Raw genomic sequence first — 20,611 nt, 5'->3', positions numbered from 1 at the left:
CCTTGTTCTCCTGCTTTTTTCCTTTTTTCCTTCTAAAAAGTAGTATCTACTTCTACATACTGTCGGAGCTAAGGCATGTCAGTTCATGTTAACCAGTGTTTCAGAGTACCTCCGGGATTAATGGTATCTTAAGTTGTACTCTTCTCTGTTTATATAGAATGTCATCAAAATGTGCAAGTGGGTTAGAAAGTTGTCACTCTATTTTAGAAGTTTAGCAATTGGGGGGTGGGGGAGGGAGGAGCAGAGGGGCCTTCAATATACATAATTCAGATCAAATCTCTGTGATGACCTTTTTTTCCCGTGGTCTGTAGGTAGGCACAGAGCTGATAAGCGTATATTAGATGTAGTTTGGATGTATGTTGTACACATTAAGTATTTCCCTCTTTTGTGCATTATCTATCCTGACACTGACAGGTAACAAGTTAGCATGCTGATTGTTTTGGTGGTGGTTTGTTTTGGGTTTTTTTGGTTGAGTTGACAATGATTTGGAAAGAGGTAGTGAAATTTTCTGCAAAGTGGTTTTGCCTCTGATTTTTTTTCCTAGCCTTCCTGAACTTTCCTAAAATGATACAATAAGTCATTTTAAAATTTCAGCCACATCCCCCGTTAATTTTCTGCACTAGCAACCAGAGCAGAATTTGTAAACAAGCAGTTCCAGTTCCTTTTGCTGGGTGTGTCTCCAACCCTGATGCTGAAATATCATGCATAACATTCTCTTCAAGTTCTGATAACTTGGGGTTTGTATCAACATTGTCTTCTCAAGGGTTCATGTGCGCTTGGTGTTTCATTCATACTGTCACCTTGGCTTTCTTCTGTAGTTAAACACTCCCAGCTAGAGCCAGGCTGCTCCAGGTGTGAGTTGTTTGGTTGGATTTTTTAAACAGAATACAATAATATGCCTGTAGATTATCCTTACCATTTCTCAAGCAGAAACAGGAGGCAGGGAAAAGGACATACGTGCCAAGTGAGAGAGCAAGAGTGAGATCATTAGCGGAATGAAATCAGGAAACGCCAGCTTGATAAAACATGAGGTGATGCAGGGTGATGTTAAACTACAGCAGTCTTTACAAGCAAAGAGTTGTTTCATGTGGTGAAGGGGAGTGGTATACTTGAATGATGATCATGGAAGAATGCCCCAGCACCTGCATTTTTGAATGCATGAGTAATGGTGCTCAGGGGAATGAAAAGTGCTTAAAATGTGTAATATATGTGCTGCCTTAACAGATGAGGATTTTAGACATAGTACAGAAACAATGAATAAATGCCACAGCCTGACACAGGATGCACGAAGTTAGGCATGACTTGTTAAAAGCTGTAATGTCACCTGTGGTGATAAAGAAATTGCAAGCAAGGAAGATGAGATAATACACATAAATATTCTATCTGCGGTGCACCTACTAGCTAGTAGTTCAGTCATTCTTTAAAAAGGCACCAGCTGCTGTTGGGATTTTTTGCTTTATTTGGTACCCCTACCTGCGCTGCAAAACTCTGGCAGGTAAGGAGCACTAAACTGTTAAATTGTTTATTGTCTTTCATTTCTAAAGTGAAGAGGCATCACTGCTGAAGTCCAAATCTTTTGATTCAAGAAAGCTGTCCAGGATTTGAGTGGCTCATGAGAAAGAGTCAGTTAAAGGCACGTAACTTGTACATGAAGAGGAAGGGAATCTGAGAAGCTGATCTTATTTTAGAAATTAGAGTTTTGTCTACAGCATTCATTCAGAAACTACTATCATCTGTCTTTTGACATCTATGTGTGTGAAAACTTTTTTGTACTTCAAAAGACAACGTAGAAAACTATGCCTGTTACCACCTATGTGGTATTCTACTGGTCTGTTTTCTGCATGAGGCTTACATTCAAGGGTTAGATCTGTTTCCAAACTACATTAGGAAGGTACAAATATCAGCTTCTAGAAGTTAGAGCTAAAATTTGAAATGTGAGCAGGTATCTTCAACAAGTGGCTGAAGATTCCTGTAGTGAGGACGACCTTAATTAGTGACAGATCTGATAGGACCTAAAAATAAGATTATGAATGAGCTGAAGCTCTTGGAAAAGTTTTTATAATGGAGGGAAACAAAAGCAATCAGCACCTAGTATTTCATTCCACAGGTGTCATGTGGCAAACAAGACCTGTCCGAAAAATCATATTTGGAATAATCAAATTTGCAGATGCTTGGCGCAGCATGATTTTGGCTTCTCTTCTCACCTTGGAGATTCTGGTAAGCAGTTTTGCTTAAAGGATTAAATATAGTTCCATGTTTTGATTTACCTAAAGGAGAAATTAAAAACATGAAAAGTAAATAGTTGAATCTTTTTTCCTTACTGATACTATTACTGGTTGTTGCCTGTCTTTTGACATATGCTTGTTCTTAAAACGTATGAATTTGTTGGGTAGACACAAAATTCTGGTAAAATTGTGGAACTTTTCTGCTGTATTTCTAGACACGTCTGAAGGATTCCATATTTGTGGACCAAACAAAGAGCTGGATGAAGAAACTTGTCAATGTGTCTGCAAAGGAGGCGTGCGGCCCTCAAGCTGTGGACCTCACAAAGAATTAGACAGATCATCATGTCAGTGCATGTGCAAAAACAAACTTCTCCCCGCTTCCTGTGGGCCCAACAAGGAATTTGATGAAGATAAGTGCCAGTGTGTGTGTAAAAAGACCTGTCCTAAACATCAGCCGCTAAATCCTGCAAAATGCATTTGTGAATGTATAGAATCTCCCAATAAATGCTTCTTAAAAGGAAAAAGGTTCCATCACCAGACATGCAGGTAAAAAAAAAATCAGTCTTTAGCCCTTTCATTGTGTTTAAGGTATAAAATTTGGGGTTGTGTACCAGCTGTCTTGTTGAATTGCTTTGTAGTCTTAAGTAAACAGTAAGCCTCTCTTCAGTTTGTTTTTATCTTCTATGACTTTTTTTCATCTCCAAGAGGAAATTACTAGGCAGAATAAGTATTTTAAAGCATGTTTAGTTTCTTGTACTCTTTCTACTACTTCATGTGATTTTTTTTTTTTATTTTTTTTTTTTTCTATTGGTGGAAATGACTGTAAGTTTAAGCCCCCTGGTATTTTATGCTACTTACAATCCCACTCTATTTTTCCCAAGAACTGAATACTGCAATTCACATAACTCAAATATTCCCAATTAGATTTCAGGAGTTAGTGCTGGAGATACCATCATTCATTGTCACTTCCTAAATTTTTGCATATCCTTCATTTCACTCAACTGATACTAAAGATTTATGAGTGCATAAGAAGTCTTATAGCTCTGGGTGATTTCTGTGGAAACTAGACATAATATAAGTATAAAACAGACTGCCCACATTCATCATTTAAAATGGGATTTGGTCAGGAAGAAAACCCTGCAATTTCTTTATATATCACAGGAGGTTTTGCTTTCACAACTGCTACACCCATAGCGGTAGCAGTCTATATATAAAAATGTGAATGACTTTAGGTTCTGAGAAACAAACAATATTATTTGTGCTTTGTATATTTTGTGAGGAAAGTTTTCCTGTGAAATGAATTTGTTAAAACAGAAACAATGCTGCCACTTGGAGCAGAAAGATCACTTATTTATTAATATATGGGTATTATTTCTATAACAATTCCAGAAAAGTTCAGGCACTGGAAAGGGAAAATAGCAAATTGTGGTAATTTGTTGCTTATCAAAAGTAAACCTTATAGGGTTTTTTTTTTATTATAACAGGTAATTAGTTGACATAAATATATTGCCAGATACAAAGACATTAGTCCATCTTGAGTAAAGAGAAAATGTGTAATACTAGGACTGACACCTGTACTGAAGTCTCTAAAAGAGGGGAAAAGATTAAAAATAGCTGGCATTACCTGTTTTCCTATGTTTGGGCTCAGGAATGGAATAGAACAGTTGTTATAAACATGAGAAATAATTTCTTCTCTATTGTTCAGGTTTTATTTCAATTTTGTTTGTAGAACAAAAGAAACCAACCTGATTACATGAGCTTTAGCATGTTACAAAGCCTTAGCAGTACTCTAGCATGCGCTTCCAGCCGTGCTAGACATACAAACCATGTGTGTTTTGAAAGAACGTTCGCAACTGGAAAAGTCAGGCATTTAAAAAGATAAGAAATGCCATAATAAATATCTGATGCCACCTCTATTGATTTAAAGACTTAGTATTTGAAGGAGGGAATTGAGCTCAGCTTTTCTCTGTGGTGTTGTGGTTGAATACGATAAACTTCCTCACTCCCAAGGACAGGATGCTTTTAGCTGTTTCTATTTTCTAAGCTGTTTGTCTTTGTGTGGAGGAAGAAAGATTTATATAGGGTGTTATTCTGTAGCTCTACAACCAATAGCCCTGTAGGTGTTACCACTGTCAAGGAAAATAGAGAATGCAATCTTTCCTCCTTTTTAAGAAAGGACTTAGCATAGGTTTCTCACATGTTGGCTCTCTCCACCACAAGCTTTCTCTAAAAAGAAATAAAAACGCTGCAACACTCTCTTTGTTTTTGAAAGAAAGATCCCTTGTTGTTACGAGCCCACATAAATGGAAGTACCACTCTATAACTTTGTGCAAGATGACTGAGACCTAAACATGAGCAGAATCCTGCAGCCATGTCCTAGACAGCTCCCCATGGAGAGTAGTAGTCCATGTAGGTTCTGGTTTTGAAGCACCAACATTTTTATGTGCTATACCTAAAATGCCTCTGCCTCTAATGTTATACCGTGATCCAGAGAAAATGAATAAAAAGTCATTTACTAAGCACAGAATAGGAAGAAAAAAAGAAAAAAAAACAAAACACAAAACCAACACCATAAAGCATACTGGCTTTTAATTAAGGTGATCACGCTGTTACCACCACTAAAAGTAGCATTTCTACTTCAATTTCATCAGTGACGTTGTTAGACTGCCAAACCTGGGCGGGGGGGGGGGGGGGGGGGCATAAAAAAAAATCACAGTTTCTGAGCATAAAGAGAAGGTTGCCACTGACTCACCCAGCACTATACATACTGATTGAACATCTTAGCTCCAGCATGCTCAGATTATCCTCATCAAAACAGACATCTGTCTCATGAAAGCACTCCATAAACAACATTCAGCCCAGATCTTTTGAAAGACCTGGTCTATTGTTCAGCAGAATTTCCTAAGGAAACCACATTTATGTAGTTACAATGACTCTGCTGCTATTCACCCTGTGCTATCACTTCAAAAATTTATTTTGGTCAGTTTTGGCAGGGCCAGATAACTACGCACCTCAGCTGCAAAGTATTTTAGAGAAGGAGAGGGGCTTTCTTGCTCTGTTGAAATGTCCCAAATAAGGATAAGACTGCAATAACCCGACCTTGACTGCTGCTAGACACAAACTCACATGGGAGAGATGCTTTATAGCACTTTCAACTGTAAGTTAAGTTGAAGTTCACAGTTCACTAGGAGGCATGAATCCTAAACAAAGTGACCTCCTCATATTTAATGATTATGTGACTGCTTTTCATTTTGTACAACATGTCATATGTGGGTGGAAGAGTTTGGCTTTGTCTTTTTTTTTCTTGTCTTTCTCTTATTTCATTTTACAGTCATTCAGTACATGAAATAATAGTCTAACTTTCATAGCAGAGACAGGCAAAAAGGCAAGTGAGTTCAATGTTTCCTCCATTGCATCTCTATGGAGTACCTTTTTCCTAGAACAGACCTATAGCTGGTTGCCCGTTTGCTCAGAGTATTAGATCCTTTGGCAAACATTTTTGTTGCCTTTTGCCACTATTTCCGAATTTTATTCCTATGAGCTGTTACACTGATCTCAAATATCTATATTAAGTGGCAAAAAATAATGTTACTCCCTTAATTACAAAGACCACACTGGTGAACTAATCTATGATTAAGACATTGAAAACACTAAACAAGATGTTACTAGTTAATAAATGTCATGTTTGCAGTCTTCCTCATTCCTTATTGTTTTCCTCATAGCCAGGTTCATTGGTTGAACTAGCTGATGTGAATTAATGTAACTGTAATCCAGACCTCATACCATAAACAAATTATTGCAAAGTAGTAACTTGGTATCCAAAACAAGCACACAACATAATAACTTATCTGCAACAATAATAAGAGTAGCCACAAGCCCAAAACAAGAATTACCTAGGAAAGAGGATAGTGACATTGCCTTAATATAGGGTACTGTAGTGTCTTTGAAATGAAGTAAGTATGAATTATAGTAATAGATCATAATATCAGTGTTTCACAAACAGGCACACATTATTTAAATACAAGTTTTAAGTATAACTATGTTTTGAATTTCAAAACACATACTTTTGTCTTTTGACTCATTGCCAGCGTCTGAAAAAAACCCCAGACTTGTACTTTGTCTCCATTATACACCAGAAAGTATTTAGCATTGTTATTGTAAGGTTATTTTAGGTCAAGTTCTTGTTTTAATAGAAAAATAAAATAGGAAAAGGAAGAGTTCAGGGACAACCACAGATAACTATCTTTCTATAAGTTCTATTTTTCAGTCAAGGAATCTGTGAAGAAAAAGTCTGCTGCTTCCTAGGTGGATGTGACTTGTGGTTTAATTCTCTATTTCTGTTAAACTTATTTTAATCAAATAGGACTGTTTCTGTTCTTTTTCCTTTAAGATTTATCATTAACGTGCAGGCTCTGATCTTACTTCAGAATGCACATAGATGCAATACGAAGTGTAGATATATTCCTTCTGCCCTCAGAGAGTGTCTATAGGAGTTTGCAGCTTGAAAGGGCATGGTTTAGTGGGCATGGTGGTGGTGGGTTGATGGTTGGACTCGATGATCTTACAGGTCTTTTCCAATCTAAACAATTCTATGATTCTAAGGAAGTATGTTCTCATTTTCAAGATCAGAGTCACAGTGTAACATAAGACGACAAATCTCTCTCAGGCTTATTGCATTAGTGAATAAGGTGAGAAACAGTCCTGGTGGGTAAGAAGATGGTAGATTTGATTATCACCTGATCCTGGACTGCCATCTCAAACTGGCAGCATGCAGTAGATCATAACAAGCCAATCTGAGTACAGGAAAATATTACTGTATTTTCAAAATTAAACTTAAAAATTGCTGCTCAAGATTAGAATGTGACTACAACCAGGCAATATGTTAAAAATATTCATGACTATCTGTTGCAATAGAATAATTTCTCTTCAATAGCATTCACTATTCTTTCATTGTCTTTTGTGAAGAGTATTCCAATTAAAAGTAGTTGCAAGAATGTAAACAGAAGTTAAAAGATATGTGTTTGTAGGAATTAAATATCCCATCAAGAAATGGCAATCTAAATGCACACAGATTTCTACACCAGGTTAATATAAAAGATCATGTTATATTAAAGCCTACTTTTTTTCATTTCTTTAGTTGTTACAGACCGCCATGTACAGTCCGAACGAAACGCTGTGATGCTGGATTTTCTTTTAGTGAAGAAGTGTGCCGCTGTGTACCCACATATTGGAAAAGACCACTTACGAATTAGTGAAGAGAGCACTACTTGCTATTTTGGTGTACATTTTTCCATTAGAACAAAAGAACAACAGAAACTTTGCTAATAATTGGAATTAAATGTTCACCAGAGACCCTGTGGGGCTTTCAGAGACAGACTCATTGTGCTTTTCTCAAGATGTGGAAAGCAAATGTAGAAAATAACTGGGGTTCATGTTTTGTAAAGAACTCAATAAGGACTTATTTTCTGCCAATGACCAAACAGCCTAGGTTCTCCTTCTTGTGATTTTTTTTTTTAAAGAGATAATGACTATATAATTTATTTCCACTAAAACCATTGTGCAGCATTTCTGTTTATAGCAGTAACAATTGTTAAAGCTCACTGTGATCAATATTTTTATATCATGCAAAGTATGTTTAAAATAAAATGGAAATTGTATTATATAATGGTGAGTATGTTTAATCATCTGCCTAAAGAAAGTATTACAATTCAGTTTTATTATCAGGGTTCTTAAAAGGGGGAAACGTGATTTAAGAGAAAGCACTTTTCTGAAATGAAGACTACAGCCATTTTCTCATACCTGTCATGTATGTCATTTGAAATAGAAACAGTTACACTTAGTGTTTCATGACCTGGTGATATTTCTGTCTCTGGAACGAAATTAGCAAAGCAAGTACAATTAATAACTAATGAAAACATTGGAGGTCCTGTATATTGCCCAAGGATGAGGACTATGTTTAAAGGACAGCAGCAACTACTCACATTCCAATATATTTACCTTCCATTTTATTTCTTGTTAGCATTCCTAAAGAATAAATATAAAATAATGTCTACTTAAGGTTATTAGTATGAAAATGGAAATGCCAGCTATGCTTTTTATTTAGTATTACAGGCTATACTGTAAAATTTACAACTAAATAATTCAGAATGCTTTGATGTACTTTACTCTTTCATGTAGTCAATCATATATCTTCATTAACAATGTATGTGTGTGCAAAAATACTTTGAAGGAAAGAAAATACTATTTATATTCCAATGGGGACATGAAAGGACTTCTACCAGTCTGGTATGGATTGACATAATCTCTACATAAAAAATTGTCAGGACTTCTCTTTATTAAAGAGTATGCAAAATCACACATCTACAACTCTAAAAAGAGGTAAGATTTTCAGCTTGCATGGGAAAAGCAATGTGCATAGAACAAACTATTCAAAATTAAAATATTCAGACATTGGAAGTAAGTTGTTAAATTATGGAAACTTTATTGGGTGCAGAAGTGGAACAAGCAAAGCTGCAAAGCAAGATTTGTGTGACAGGAGTGGGCAGATTTGTAAAAATAATTGTCGATGTCAGTGCTGGTTCTAAGCAGCTGTTCTTAAAAGAGTTATTAATGAAATAGTATTATTTTTAATTATTTCCTAGAAAGTTGGGGGAGGGGGTGTTCCTTTTCTCGAGTCTTGCATATTTAGATATCACAGTTCCTAAAACTGAGTGAAAACTACTTCTAATTACTCAGTCCCCATTGAGGGTTGAGACAGTCTAACAAGTAGGCAGGATGAGAGGCAGTTTGAGAGTTCACACTTTCCACTGTACATCTAGTGTCCTCAGTGTTCTTCCTAAGAGGCCAGTTATTCATTATCCAGGTAGGATAATAGGATGAAGTTTAGGCATACAAATATTGTGGAATTTTTTTGTTACTATATTGCCTGAGCAATCAAATGCAGGTAGAACTCTGGATGACAATTTAATGTTGATTTACAACTTTAGCTAGTATAACAACATACAATTCCCATCGGTTGGATTAGTAGTCATGCAAAATCATCAGTCTCTAAACTGGCATTGTCAATCTAATAGCAAGAGGTTAATAGTCAAAACTTACATTCAGTATTTCTAAAGATCCAGGCATCAACTTCTATATGTCAGCTGCTTGAAGGATGCATAAAATACCTTAAGAAATCAATTAAAGAGCAAACTTTAATGAAGACATGAGAAAACAACTGTAGGTGAAGCTCCCAAAATAAGCTTTTTCATTTCTATCCAAGCTCAATACAGAAGAGAGGCAATGGGAGAAGAACAAATCAAATCTGAAACCAGGAATAGTGGCTAAATAAGCCAGTATCTAACAGATCAAATATGTACTTGTGGTTAAAAAGGAGGGCACAAGTGAAGACAGAGCAAAACTACATTCTGACAAGTAATTCTGTGGAGATTCTAAAAAGTGTATGTTACAATACTGTGCAAATAAAAAAACCTACTAAACTGAGCAATGCTCACTTTACATGTTTAAACTATTTGAAAGGAGTTCATGAAAACAGAGCTAATAAAACTATTCTAGCTAAGCAGATATTTGGATTTCTACTGAGCATACTACACTCCAGAATGATAGAACTCATCAGGGCGGGGAAGGTTGAGAGTTTGAAAAGGAGAGCACTGAACAGGAAGCTCCAACTTTATTACAAACTTCAGCATTCAATAAGAATTACTTTCTTGAATGCATCTTTTTTTCAATTTCTTAACTTTCCAAATACTGAGACCTTTGCACATAAGTTATGTGAATCACTAAATGAAAGTAAGATTTAAAGAAAGCATAGAGTTGACTTCTTAAAAGTTACTACAAATCAGGTTTATTTCTGAGCAAAGTGACTCTGTTCTCAAAGGTATGCAGGTGAGTAGAATAATACACACAAGAAGTTGACAGCATTTTCTGGTAATCAGGCTCTCCAATTCTGCTTTACATGAAAATACCGGGGTTTTAAAAATGCATTATACACAAGGACACAATAGTTATCACAATTATTGTCATTAGTATAGGCTACAGATTTCCCATTCTATGTGATAAAATGCAATTCTGTTTATCTCAGTACTGTCATAAAATCATCTATATTTAAGCAACTGTTTATCTGTGGAAAAATAGAGAGTGGTGGCATAATCTGCATTGCAGGTCTTCCTCGCATCTATTATATGAAGTAGCCGAGATAGATTTACACCATTTTCAGTTTTGAAGTGTTATTTGATTATAACTCCTTGCAATTTTCATCTTAATTTAGTATTCTTAAAACATATAAAAAGAGACTATATGGCTTAAAAGATCTAAAAATATAAGTGATAATTCTATATTCTGCACTAACTCTGAATAAAAAGCTTATATTGTTATAAAACCCCTGTACCTTCTACAAAAATATATAAGGGGGGGGGGGGGGCGCAGAGAGAGAACACGTGTAACTCTGCAGTAAATCACATTTAATAGTAAACAGACTTATGCTTGCATTTCATCAGGAATTTACAACAATTTCTATACTCTTTCAATATTGTACTATATGGAGACCATAAATTATGCAGAGCAACCCCTCTCTACCTGTATTAACAGAAGGACATACTATTTACAGTATGAGTGTTGTTAGTCTGCTGACATGTTTGTTTAATTCATGTTGAACAAGTTGATAGTAAATCAGTTCTCTCGGTTCTGTTTGAAAGACCAGCATGAAATCTTGCATATGTACCATACCATCTTGAAAGGCTTAGTGTTAAGATTGCTTCAGAATTCTCATTTTCAGTCTTCAGATCTCGGTGACACTCTAGATGTGCTTGAATTTGAACATCTCTCTCTCCCCCTCCTTCCTCTCTTTCTCCCCACCCCCCCCCCCCGCCTCTCCCTGCCAAAAGCTAGGAATGGAATAATTTATGCAGCCAGTTAGCTCTGAGGAATAGGCTATATTATTTCAAATATTATTTAATTTATCTTTATTTTAAGAATATAGTCTTTAAAGATTAATTTATTAATTTTTTGAAATTATTATTATTTGGAGGTACAAAAGGTTGCCCTCAAGTAGAAAAGTTTAAAGGTGATCAGTTCAGAATTTTCAGAGCTTTGGTAATTTAGTCAATACGATACAGTAATAATTTTTAATATTATAGGATTTTTACTTTATTGAAAAAATGAAAATAATGGTAATTTCTTTAATAGCTTCCTTTTCTTCTCTTTCTTTTTTCCTTTCCCATTTCAGATAAAACTTCTGGGAAAGAACACAGGACAACCTTCTGGTTGAGTGATGGAATATTAAGATCAATGGACCAGGTATTTAATTTTTTTAATAAATATGAACGACTCATAAGGACTAATAAAATGAGGCCAGTTTAATGCAGGTTTAGGACTCCAGATTACCCTTGAGTTCTTAAAAGCTCTAGATAGATCAAAACATTTTTATAGAATAACATATTTGGACTCATTTTATCTGTATTTTCCTGTCCAAATGTTTTAATGGAATCTGAACAGTAGCAAGCATTAAGAGGTCACCAGTTTTACAATAGCGCAGTTTCTAAAATATCAGTAATTTCTCATTATTGAAATGTATATTTTACCTATAGTCTGAAGCTATGAATCAGGGGACCTTACTTCAGCTTGAGAACATACTGAATTGCAAAACGTAGAACATGTGCCACCAAAAAAACCCTTAAAACACAATGCTTTGCTCTTCTTTGTAAGCATTGCTACTAATGGCAAACCACTCTGGAAATCTCCAAAAATTGTACATTAACATTTATTCCCTTTTTCTACTCAGCAAAACATTGTCATGAAAATAGTATCTTGTAGATTCAGCCGTTTTTCCTGGGTAAGGGTACTGTATCCATTCCTGACAGACACTGACCTTTCAACTGAGTTTCAGCAAACTCTTTATCCATTTTCTGCATTTATAATCAGCCATATGTGGTCACTGAACTCTTCCCCTTTGCCCCCTTTCTCAACTTAAATTACTTCTCTTAGGTTTCAGGACCATATCTCAGTCTCCCAATAAAAATATCTGTATTTCCCTTTCAGCCTTTCTCACGTATCACTGTTAACTCTAACCCGTCGATTTCCCTTTTATATCCAGTCTCTCACTAAAAATGACATTGCTTTCTTCTCTATTACTATTAAGACCTATTTCCTCTCTCTACTTTAAATAATCATGCCAACATGGGGATTAATCTGTTTTTAGATGTCTAGTGATTCTCTTAACTACACATATGTTAAAGAACAAGTGTTAAAAAGAAGTCTGAAACTTCCACATTCTGATTGTGCCAATCCAGCCTGCCCAAGCAAATAATTAATAATAAAAATTATTACAGTTGTGAGCCTCCCAATGCAAACTTGCAAATAAAAATAACAGGTGCAGAAATCACCCTAGCACATTACACTTGAAACATAAAAGACAATTCATGGTATCACCCTCCCTGTAAAAAACATAAGCTTTAATTCTGCTGGATACTATCTCTGCTGTCTAACATTGCACTCATGCAGTCCTCAACGATGTCCCACGCAGCATTTTGGAACTAAATTCAGCCTTGTAATTGAGTTTATATTCACATCTCATTCACACTGTGGAAAAAATCTAGGGCTCAAGGGCAGATAGCGAGATTTTCAAACATACCACAAATAAACTGAGGTCTGTTCTCTTCCTTAGCCCAGACATACCCACCTCTGTGATTTACACCACTGTGAAATCACAGGTGAAACGTGGTCACAGGATCCTTCCCAGAAGGATAATGCCATTTTTAAGAATAGATAGTATTTGTAAGCTCAGATTGCCTTCATAAGGTGACGGTGCTTTTCACCAGCCTGTATCCTGTCCAGTAATTTGGATGCAGAGAGCTACCAAGTCACAGAACATTTTAGGCTCAACTTAGTGCATGGGTTAACATCAAGGTAGATACTGTATTGGTTTCAGTTGCTCCAATCAGTTTTTAATAAACAATTTAAGAGACACCTATTTTAAAATACAGCAAATAATCTGTTACTGAAGCACTAAAATACCTTGGGCTTGTATTGATTTCAGGGAAAAAAAAAAAATTAAAAATCCAAACATATGAGCAGACACGCTGCCTGGAAGTTTATCTAGAATTAAACTCAAAATTAGGGTAAGCTTAAAAAAAGCAAACACTGAAATATTCTTCTGAGGCTAAATCAAGTCAGTTACATCCATTAGAGGAAGCTGTAGTACTAACAAACATTTACTTTAATTTCCAAACTATGAAAAAAATACAAATACATGCTTTATGTAGAGTTTAAGCATTTATAAAAGGTCATTTCCAAAAATAGGGGAGTGAGTTTTCAAATACATAATAAGTACATATTAGTGTCATCTGTAGGAGAACTATAAAACTTTCTGACAGCACTTTCATATATTTGTTTGCAAGAACAGATAGTGCAGAGATGAGGTGCTTTAATATTGCTCTAAGTATATATATTAAAAAATCAGTATTTTATTCTTTTGAAAGATTAATACTCAGTAATAGATTATGCTTTAGAGAATCCAAACTTTAGAAGTTCATCTATTCATTCAGTACTTTACTGCATTAGATTTATACTGTATGAAGTTTACAAACATTCAGATTTTACCAATTTTTACAATCATAGGTCTTTAGCTATCGAAGATTTACAAGTTAACGTTTCCCTTTATTAGTTGCTTGTCATTGTTCTTTAAAACATACAGGAAGTATATCTTATATTCTTTAACTGTAGTTTATTTTGAAAAATACTTCCGAAATAACTGTTTTTGTTTTAGTAACTAACAATAATATGACAAAAAGCCCATAAACAGTGAGCAGGTTAATAAAACTTCACCTTTCACAGCCCACAGTCCCAGTTCAGTCATTCACTCTATCACCAGTTAGGGTCCTGCAGAACTGTGTATGCAGGTTCCTAAACCAACACTCTCCGAGTGGTTTTGAGTTGGGCATGCGGCTGCAGCCACCAGCGCTGCCAAGGTCCTTTCTGACTTACTTACACATAGGACAGCTTCTTGGACCTGCTCTTAGCTTAGACTGAAGATTATCTGTATTAGGGGGCTTCTCAAACTCCCAGGAAGAAAAATCAATACTCAGGAAAGCAAAAATAAATAAATTACTAAATTAGTAAATAATTATCTTGGCCTCTGAGAAGAACATCAAGAGGGGGTTAGCTAAAGGCAAGTCAAAACCATTACATCTGCAGGAGACAGCTTGTTGCTGACATCACTGATTCTTTCTCCTGATTTAAATGGTATTATTCATTTTAATGGCATCACTCTAAGACTGTGATCAGTCTTCAGAGTAGCAAGGCCTGGCAAATGTCATCAAGCACTCCTGTTCTTTACAGATTGTTCTAACATTGTTGATCGCTCAAGGAGGGAAGAACTACATATACTCATGTATATTCTGCCTGAAAACTCCTTATATTTACCAAATAGGTAACTATAGCTGTTAGAACCTCGTAGCTCAAGAAGACATCATCCATAACTTTTGTTATTGGTTTTATACAAAAGTGAAGCAACAGATATCTACTAGAATTCTTGTTAGCTTTTCAAGAGACTGAGCAACACTGTGAAGCTCAAAGCATGCCTCATGGAAAAGGACTGAAAAAATAAGACAGAGAAAATTAAACATCCCACCATTAATGAAGTGTTAATTAAGATTAAATGCATTCAGAACAACCCTCACTGACAGCAAAACTGGTTTGTATAAAGTTCAGGAAGTTTTAAAACAGATAGTTTAGACCAAATTGTGGTCTCTTAACTATGTTGTTCCTGGCGTGGTAGTTTGCAACATAGTGAAATGCCATACCAATAGCTAATTAAGTCTTACAAAGACTCAGCAGTCAGCGCTTAAAATTTCCTTATTTATCACTGTAAAGAGGAAAAACAAAGGGCACATAAAGGAAAAATACATAAGGGATTAGATCCACAATTGACTTTATAATCACTGTGAGAGGTACCTAAATCCTAAATTTAGACCCTAAAAATCCTCATTCATTTTCCCCCGATTCACAGGAGGCAAGTTTCCAGATTAAGTTGCCCTAACCTGAAGACGCACTTTTGCAAATGCCTATAGTGCTGCATAACTATACGCCTAAACTCCATCAAGATTTATAAACGGGTGACGTCGCTGTTTACACTGTGAAGTAAAATCCAGTAGATATTCAGACGGTAATAACAACATCTTTATACCCAAAACACATGGAAAAGCTGCTCTCACTCCCTTCTGAGTTATACTTTGTATGAACTAAATAAATAAAATTCGGGTCAGAAATAGAGAATATAATATCCTAAATTATTGCTGTTGATTTTAAAATGGAAGATCTGGATTCCAGTACTATTTAATTGACTACTGTGTTCTTGTAGCACACCAGCAGATGTTAGAGAAGGGACTAAACTGTCCTGGATGTTATCACTTGCTATTAGTTTGTAGTTCTAGAGACTTGACAAGTATGGGAATAAATCCTCTTCATCTAGTTCATGTGACTAATTCCCATTTCTCACTTTTGCCATGTTTCTCTTATCTAGGATATGACATGTTTTATTTTCTTTAAGTTAAGAAAGTCTTACTGTTGTGAGTTGCAATTGTTGTACAACGTACAAAAAACCTCAACATCTTTTTGTATTTTTGCTGTGGTTTCATTAATTTGTAGGGTAAATTGTCACAGTTAGAACTTGTTTATACTTAAATTTCCATCTGCCTTGTTCAGCTTTGCGTGGTGTGCACTTGATTCCTTTAGAGCATTTCTTGGTTTACAATGCTAACTGTTGGTATGATTATTTAATACTTTATATACTTCATTGAAAGCAGTAAATTTCCATTTCCTAAGCTATCTTCATTTTTAGTCAGGTATAACCACTGAAAGAATTCAGAAAAGAAAAACATTTTGAACAAAAAAAGCCTCTTTACTTAAACTTCAGTGGTTTAAAATTTATTAAAGAGGTGAATAAGACAGTAGTAATTCCTTTTATGTCAGTAATAAAAGTCTGATTTTTTCCTTCAAACAATCCAGGAAAATCAGAGATCTAAAAGACAGAATACTGCGTTATTTATACACATGAAGAGTCTGTCAAGCATTCATCCCCAAGATTATCAGTAATTTCATAGCATAAACTCAGGGTGCGTTCCAATTTGACGTCAGTATGGTAACACATACTCGCCTTCGGCTGATTGTGATAACCTCCCCGTGAGTCCTGCTTGTAATTGCACTCCATGCCGTAAAACTGCTGCAAGCCAGTGCAAAACTCAGTGGTACACCTGCTGGTTTTTGGGACATTTTGGCCAATTCACTTGGCAAGCACTGTATCTACCAGTAAGGTTACAAAAGAAGCTTTCTTGAAATAACTTTCACAAGCATTTATACATGCTCATACAAACCAAGAGCACATTTTATTGTAGTGCTTAACGTGAAGGAGTGAAACACACTCATATTCACAGTGCTTATCAGCATTACCATGTCATTGACACCAGTCATTCTGGTGGGATGGTTTGAGGTGACGAATGTTTTTTTTCTCCAGATGTGAGAAAAAGGTTGAAAATCCTCCTTCATCTTTTTACTTCTCATCACACACTTTGAATACTAAAGAAGATACAGGACTTTCAGGGAAGAGGGAGAGCTGGAGTCACAAGAGCTAGCAATTCACTTAGTAGGCTTCAACAATACTTAACCTGAGTTTGTGTAAGATATGAGAGATCTACACATGGCCCATGAATCTATTTTAAGTCTCATTTGCATTGTTTCCAATGAAGCTATCTGCTAAATAAGCAAGCTGTTTAATTTGATAATACCTTGCAGTAAAAAGCCATCATTGCAGCAATCGGGTAACATTCTGCTTGCCTATTTTCAAAACCCACATGTCCATTGATACTTAGCACTTACACGTCCAAATTTATCATAGCTGAAACGAAGAAAAATGCACTTGTCTTTCAAAGTTAAAAACAATATTCTGGAATTGATGAGAGCTGATCCATTCTACCTCTAAAGGCTTGAAAGTATGGGGGTTTCCCCTTTAAGAATGTTATTTTTTGCTTATTTTACTTTGTCTTTATACCGAAGAAAACAATCATTGACCTAAATTGTCATCTGCTGAGTAGAAAATTTTCATAAGCAGAGAAAGTTACTCATCTGGATCCTTCCATCTACCAAAACATACTGTGTACAAGAAGAACATTAAATATGCACTTCAGAAAAAATAATATTGCAATAGCTAATTTTTTTCTTTAGTTAGAATTCTGATGAATCCTGGTTTACTTCCAGAGTATGCCAAATATTACGCATTTCTGACAGAGATCTAATCTCCCTCACATGCCAAAATATAGAAAAACCAATGTTAAACATATTCTCTAGAGATGCTTAACTACAAATGAGACAGACAACACTGTGAGGTTGTCATATAACTCAAAATCATGGTTCCAGTGCTTTGCATACATTTTCAACAAATGAAAAAATATTTAATGACAGATGTATTGAAAAATAAAAACAATAGGAATGGCTTTTTGCTCTTGCTTAAGACTTTTCAGGCCAGCATTAGGCTGTTTTATAAACAGCTATACAGTCCATAAACAATAGACTAATTCCCATAACAAGATGCAAACAAGACATATCCTCTATTTCAATGAAAAATTTGATGGGAATTAAAAATGCTTGAAGTGCTGCATAACCAGGTATTAAGATCTGGTATCCAGCACTAGCGAGACAGGTAGTCTCACTGTATGTCGTATATAGCTCATATATAATACATAGTTTATATATAGTCTGATCCCCTACAACATTAACAATACAGCCTCTGGCCAACTTTTCTGATCCATTTCTATCCTTTTCCCACGGCTACTCTTTCTGTGAGGAACACCAGTATCTTCACAAGAGCAGAGCAACAGTCTCCATTCTGGCTCAATTAGGTTCGTGTATCCTTCCATATGGAATCTCAAAATCCCATATCTATACACATCCCACTAAGAAGCGAAGTTCATTCTTTATTACAAAACCTTACAGATAGTTTACCTTCAATGCCTAACTCAATGCCTGACAAGTTTCCTACACAATCCTAACTGACTGCAAGAAAGTACCCATACCCAATAAAATCCATGTCACAGTGCGGTTCTTGAGAAAGGGGGAATGGTTGTCTTTGAAAGACAGCAGGAAAAACAGTGAGAAAAATAATGCATAACAGTCCAAGATCAGTAGTAAAACCATCTTCTCCCTGTCACACAAGAATGCCAGAATTGTAGCTCTGGAAGGCTTTTTTTTTTTTTTTTTTTCTTTTCCACTGCTTTCTGTTGAAACCAATGATTTCAGTGAATCTGCACACAGAAGTAGGTCTTAGATTCTGACGTGCTTTAAATGGGAAATGCTTCATAGGTAGAATTTAGTTACCAGCACTCAAGGCAAACAAAAATATGCTTAATTCCTCTCTTGATCTGTGGCTAAAAAATAGTATCATTGTGAGAGGGGTCCAAAAAGTATGCTATATTTTTTGTTCTTACTGTTTAAAAGAAATAAAAAGAAAATTAATATTCCCTTTAAAGTATAGAATTTAACTGTTTTTCTAAATATCTTTAGCAACACCTGGTAAATTCCTACAGATACATATTTAGATAACCAAGGAAGCTTGTATAATATATCTGTATAGATGTAAATATGACATACATATAAATGTGTAGATATGTATATACAATGTGTATATGTATAGGTAGATAGGGAAAAAAAATAAAATCAGGCATTTGAGTTTCAAAATGAAGGAAAATCTGGGGAAAAACTCGTTTTGAACTGCTTCCTCTTTTGTTAGATAAAATACAATTACAGATAGAAAAATAATATTACCAGGAATAGAAAGTATCTCTTTCCAAATACCATAATTTCCTTATAATAATGATGACAGGATTTTACCCTGAGCAAAGAAATGAGCCTGTACTAGGTCTTTGAGATTATCAGTCTTCCTTTGATACTGCAGCAATTCCCAAAACTTTTCAAAAGTGTCCCATGATGCACCATCTCCTCCCAATACATATTATGAATGAATTGGAGAAGATGTATTTTTTTACATACTGTTACACAACCAGTAAGAGAACGATACGTTTAGCTTTTTGTAAGAAAATATATTTTATGTAAAACGTTACGCAAAGTCTCTGAGTTTCTCTCACATTTCAGCTTCAGCACATAACTTCATAGACAGTCACTGTACAGTGATTTGTGTCCAACCGTTGTCTCTTCCCACTTCCAAAACTGAGACTGGTTGCTGTTTGCCCCTGGATCATACCACAGCCAGTGTCATGGCACCGAACCTCTTGTTTACTTCTTCCGTCTTCCATAATAGCCAGCTGTCATGAAGAATGCCTGAATGTGTAATCACATAGTTTCTCTCCTAATAAAGCAGCACAGTCTCAAAATTGAGCTCAGTGATTGAGAGCTTCAGATATTTACATTGCAGGACTGATACTTAGCATCTCCTCTAATCAGACTTACCTTCTCTTTGAAAAGCTGTGTTAATGAAAATACCAGTCTTCATCCTACTCTACATACAGCTTCTCCCACTTTGAATTAGTTATTGAGCAACAGAGATCAAACGCTCAGTTCTGGCCTCTTAATAGTGATTTTCTAAATTCATGCAGATGGATAAGAAAAAGTGCTCTGCTGGATGTAGTTTTAACTTTCAGATTTCGTTTTAGGTACTAGTTGTACGTTAGTTACAACTGAAGACTGAAAGTTATGCCATTGGGCATAAAATTCTCCTTTAAATGGCTGAGTTATCATGATTATGTAGGACATAGATACACTGACAAATTAATAAGTAGTTTCAGTTCTTTTCACCAAACGGCAGCCTGTACAAATATTTCTGAGCTCATTTACTTCCCAAGTACAAACTTGTGTAGTGGTTGCTTATACAGGATATATAATTCCAGCTGTCTTTCCACACTGTATGGTAAAACTGTAAAACTTGTGGATGAAAACAGAAAACATGATCACTTTGGATCAAAGCCCTCAACTTTTTTTTTTCTGTGGTAGGAACGTAGGAAAATTATGTGATGTTATACTCCATTCATTAGTGTAACATTTGCACAGCAGTCAAGTAACCACTTATTCCCAAGTGCATGACTGTGCCAGCAGAATTTTTTTAACATTTGAGCAAAAGGAAGGCTACATCTTAATTTTTCACATGCAACATGCTAATGAATGAGTCACATACCCAGATCTTCACGTTGCCAAGAGCCATAACTCGCCAGGTTCCCAAATGAGCTGAGAGAAGCCAAAGCCCTGGAAGTGGTGGAGAAGCTGGATAGGACAACTACTCCTCTGCTGCCCCAGGGCGACAGGTCCAGACCTATACCACGGGTGACCTCAGCCTGGTGCAGCCTCTGCCACCACCTTCTGCTAGTGCCATTCACGTGCTGCATTAAGGG

The 20,611-nt window shown here is 35.7% G+C and overlaps 2 protein-coding genes across 3 annotated transcripts in view; one reads left to right on the top strand and one right to left on the bottom strand.

Moving 5' to 3' along the window:
• VEGFC (vascular endothelial growth factor C) overlaps window positions 1-8,228 on the top strand; it is an 82,114-nt gene extending 73,886 nt beyond the window's left edge. For both annotated transcript variants that reach the window (XM_049797942.1, XM_049797941.1), the window contains 3 exons: window positions 2,108-2,217; window positions 2,441-2,771; window positions 7,363-8,228. In XM_049797942.1, the coding sequence (XP_049653899.1) occupies window positions 2,108-2,217; window positions 2,441-2,771; window positions 7,363-7,477 (556 nt within the window). In that variant the 3' untranslated portion in view covers window positions 7,478-8,228. The remainder of the gene's footprint in view (window positions 1-2,107; window positions 2,218-2,440; window positions 2,772-7,362) is intronic.
• The window catches only part of WDR17 (WD repeat domain 17), a 232,584-nt gene that overhangs the window by 11,747 nt on the left and 200,226 nt on the right, over window positions 1-20,611 (bottom strand). The window lies entirely within an intron of this gene.

This window comes from Accipiter gentilis, chromosome 3 (assembly GCF_929443795.1).
Source record: "Accipiter gentilis chromosome 3, bAccGen1.1, whole genome shotgun sequence".
NCBI lineage: Eukaryota > Metazoa > Chordata > Aves > Accipitriformes > Accipitridae > Astur > Astur gentilis.
This window is presented reverse-complemented; position numbering and strand designations above follow the sequence as displayed.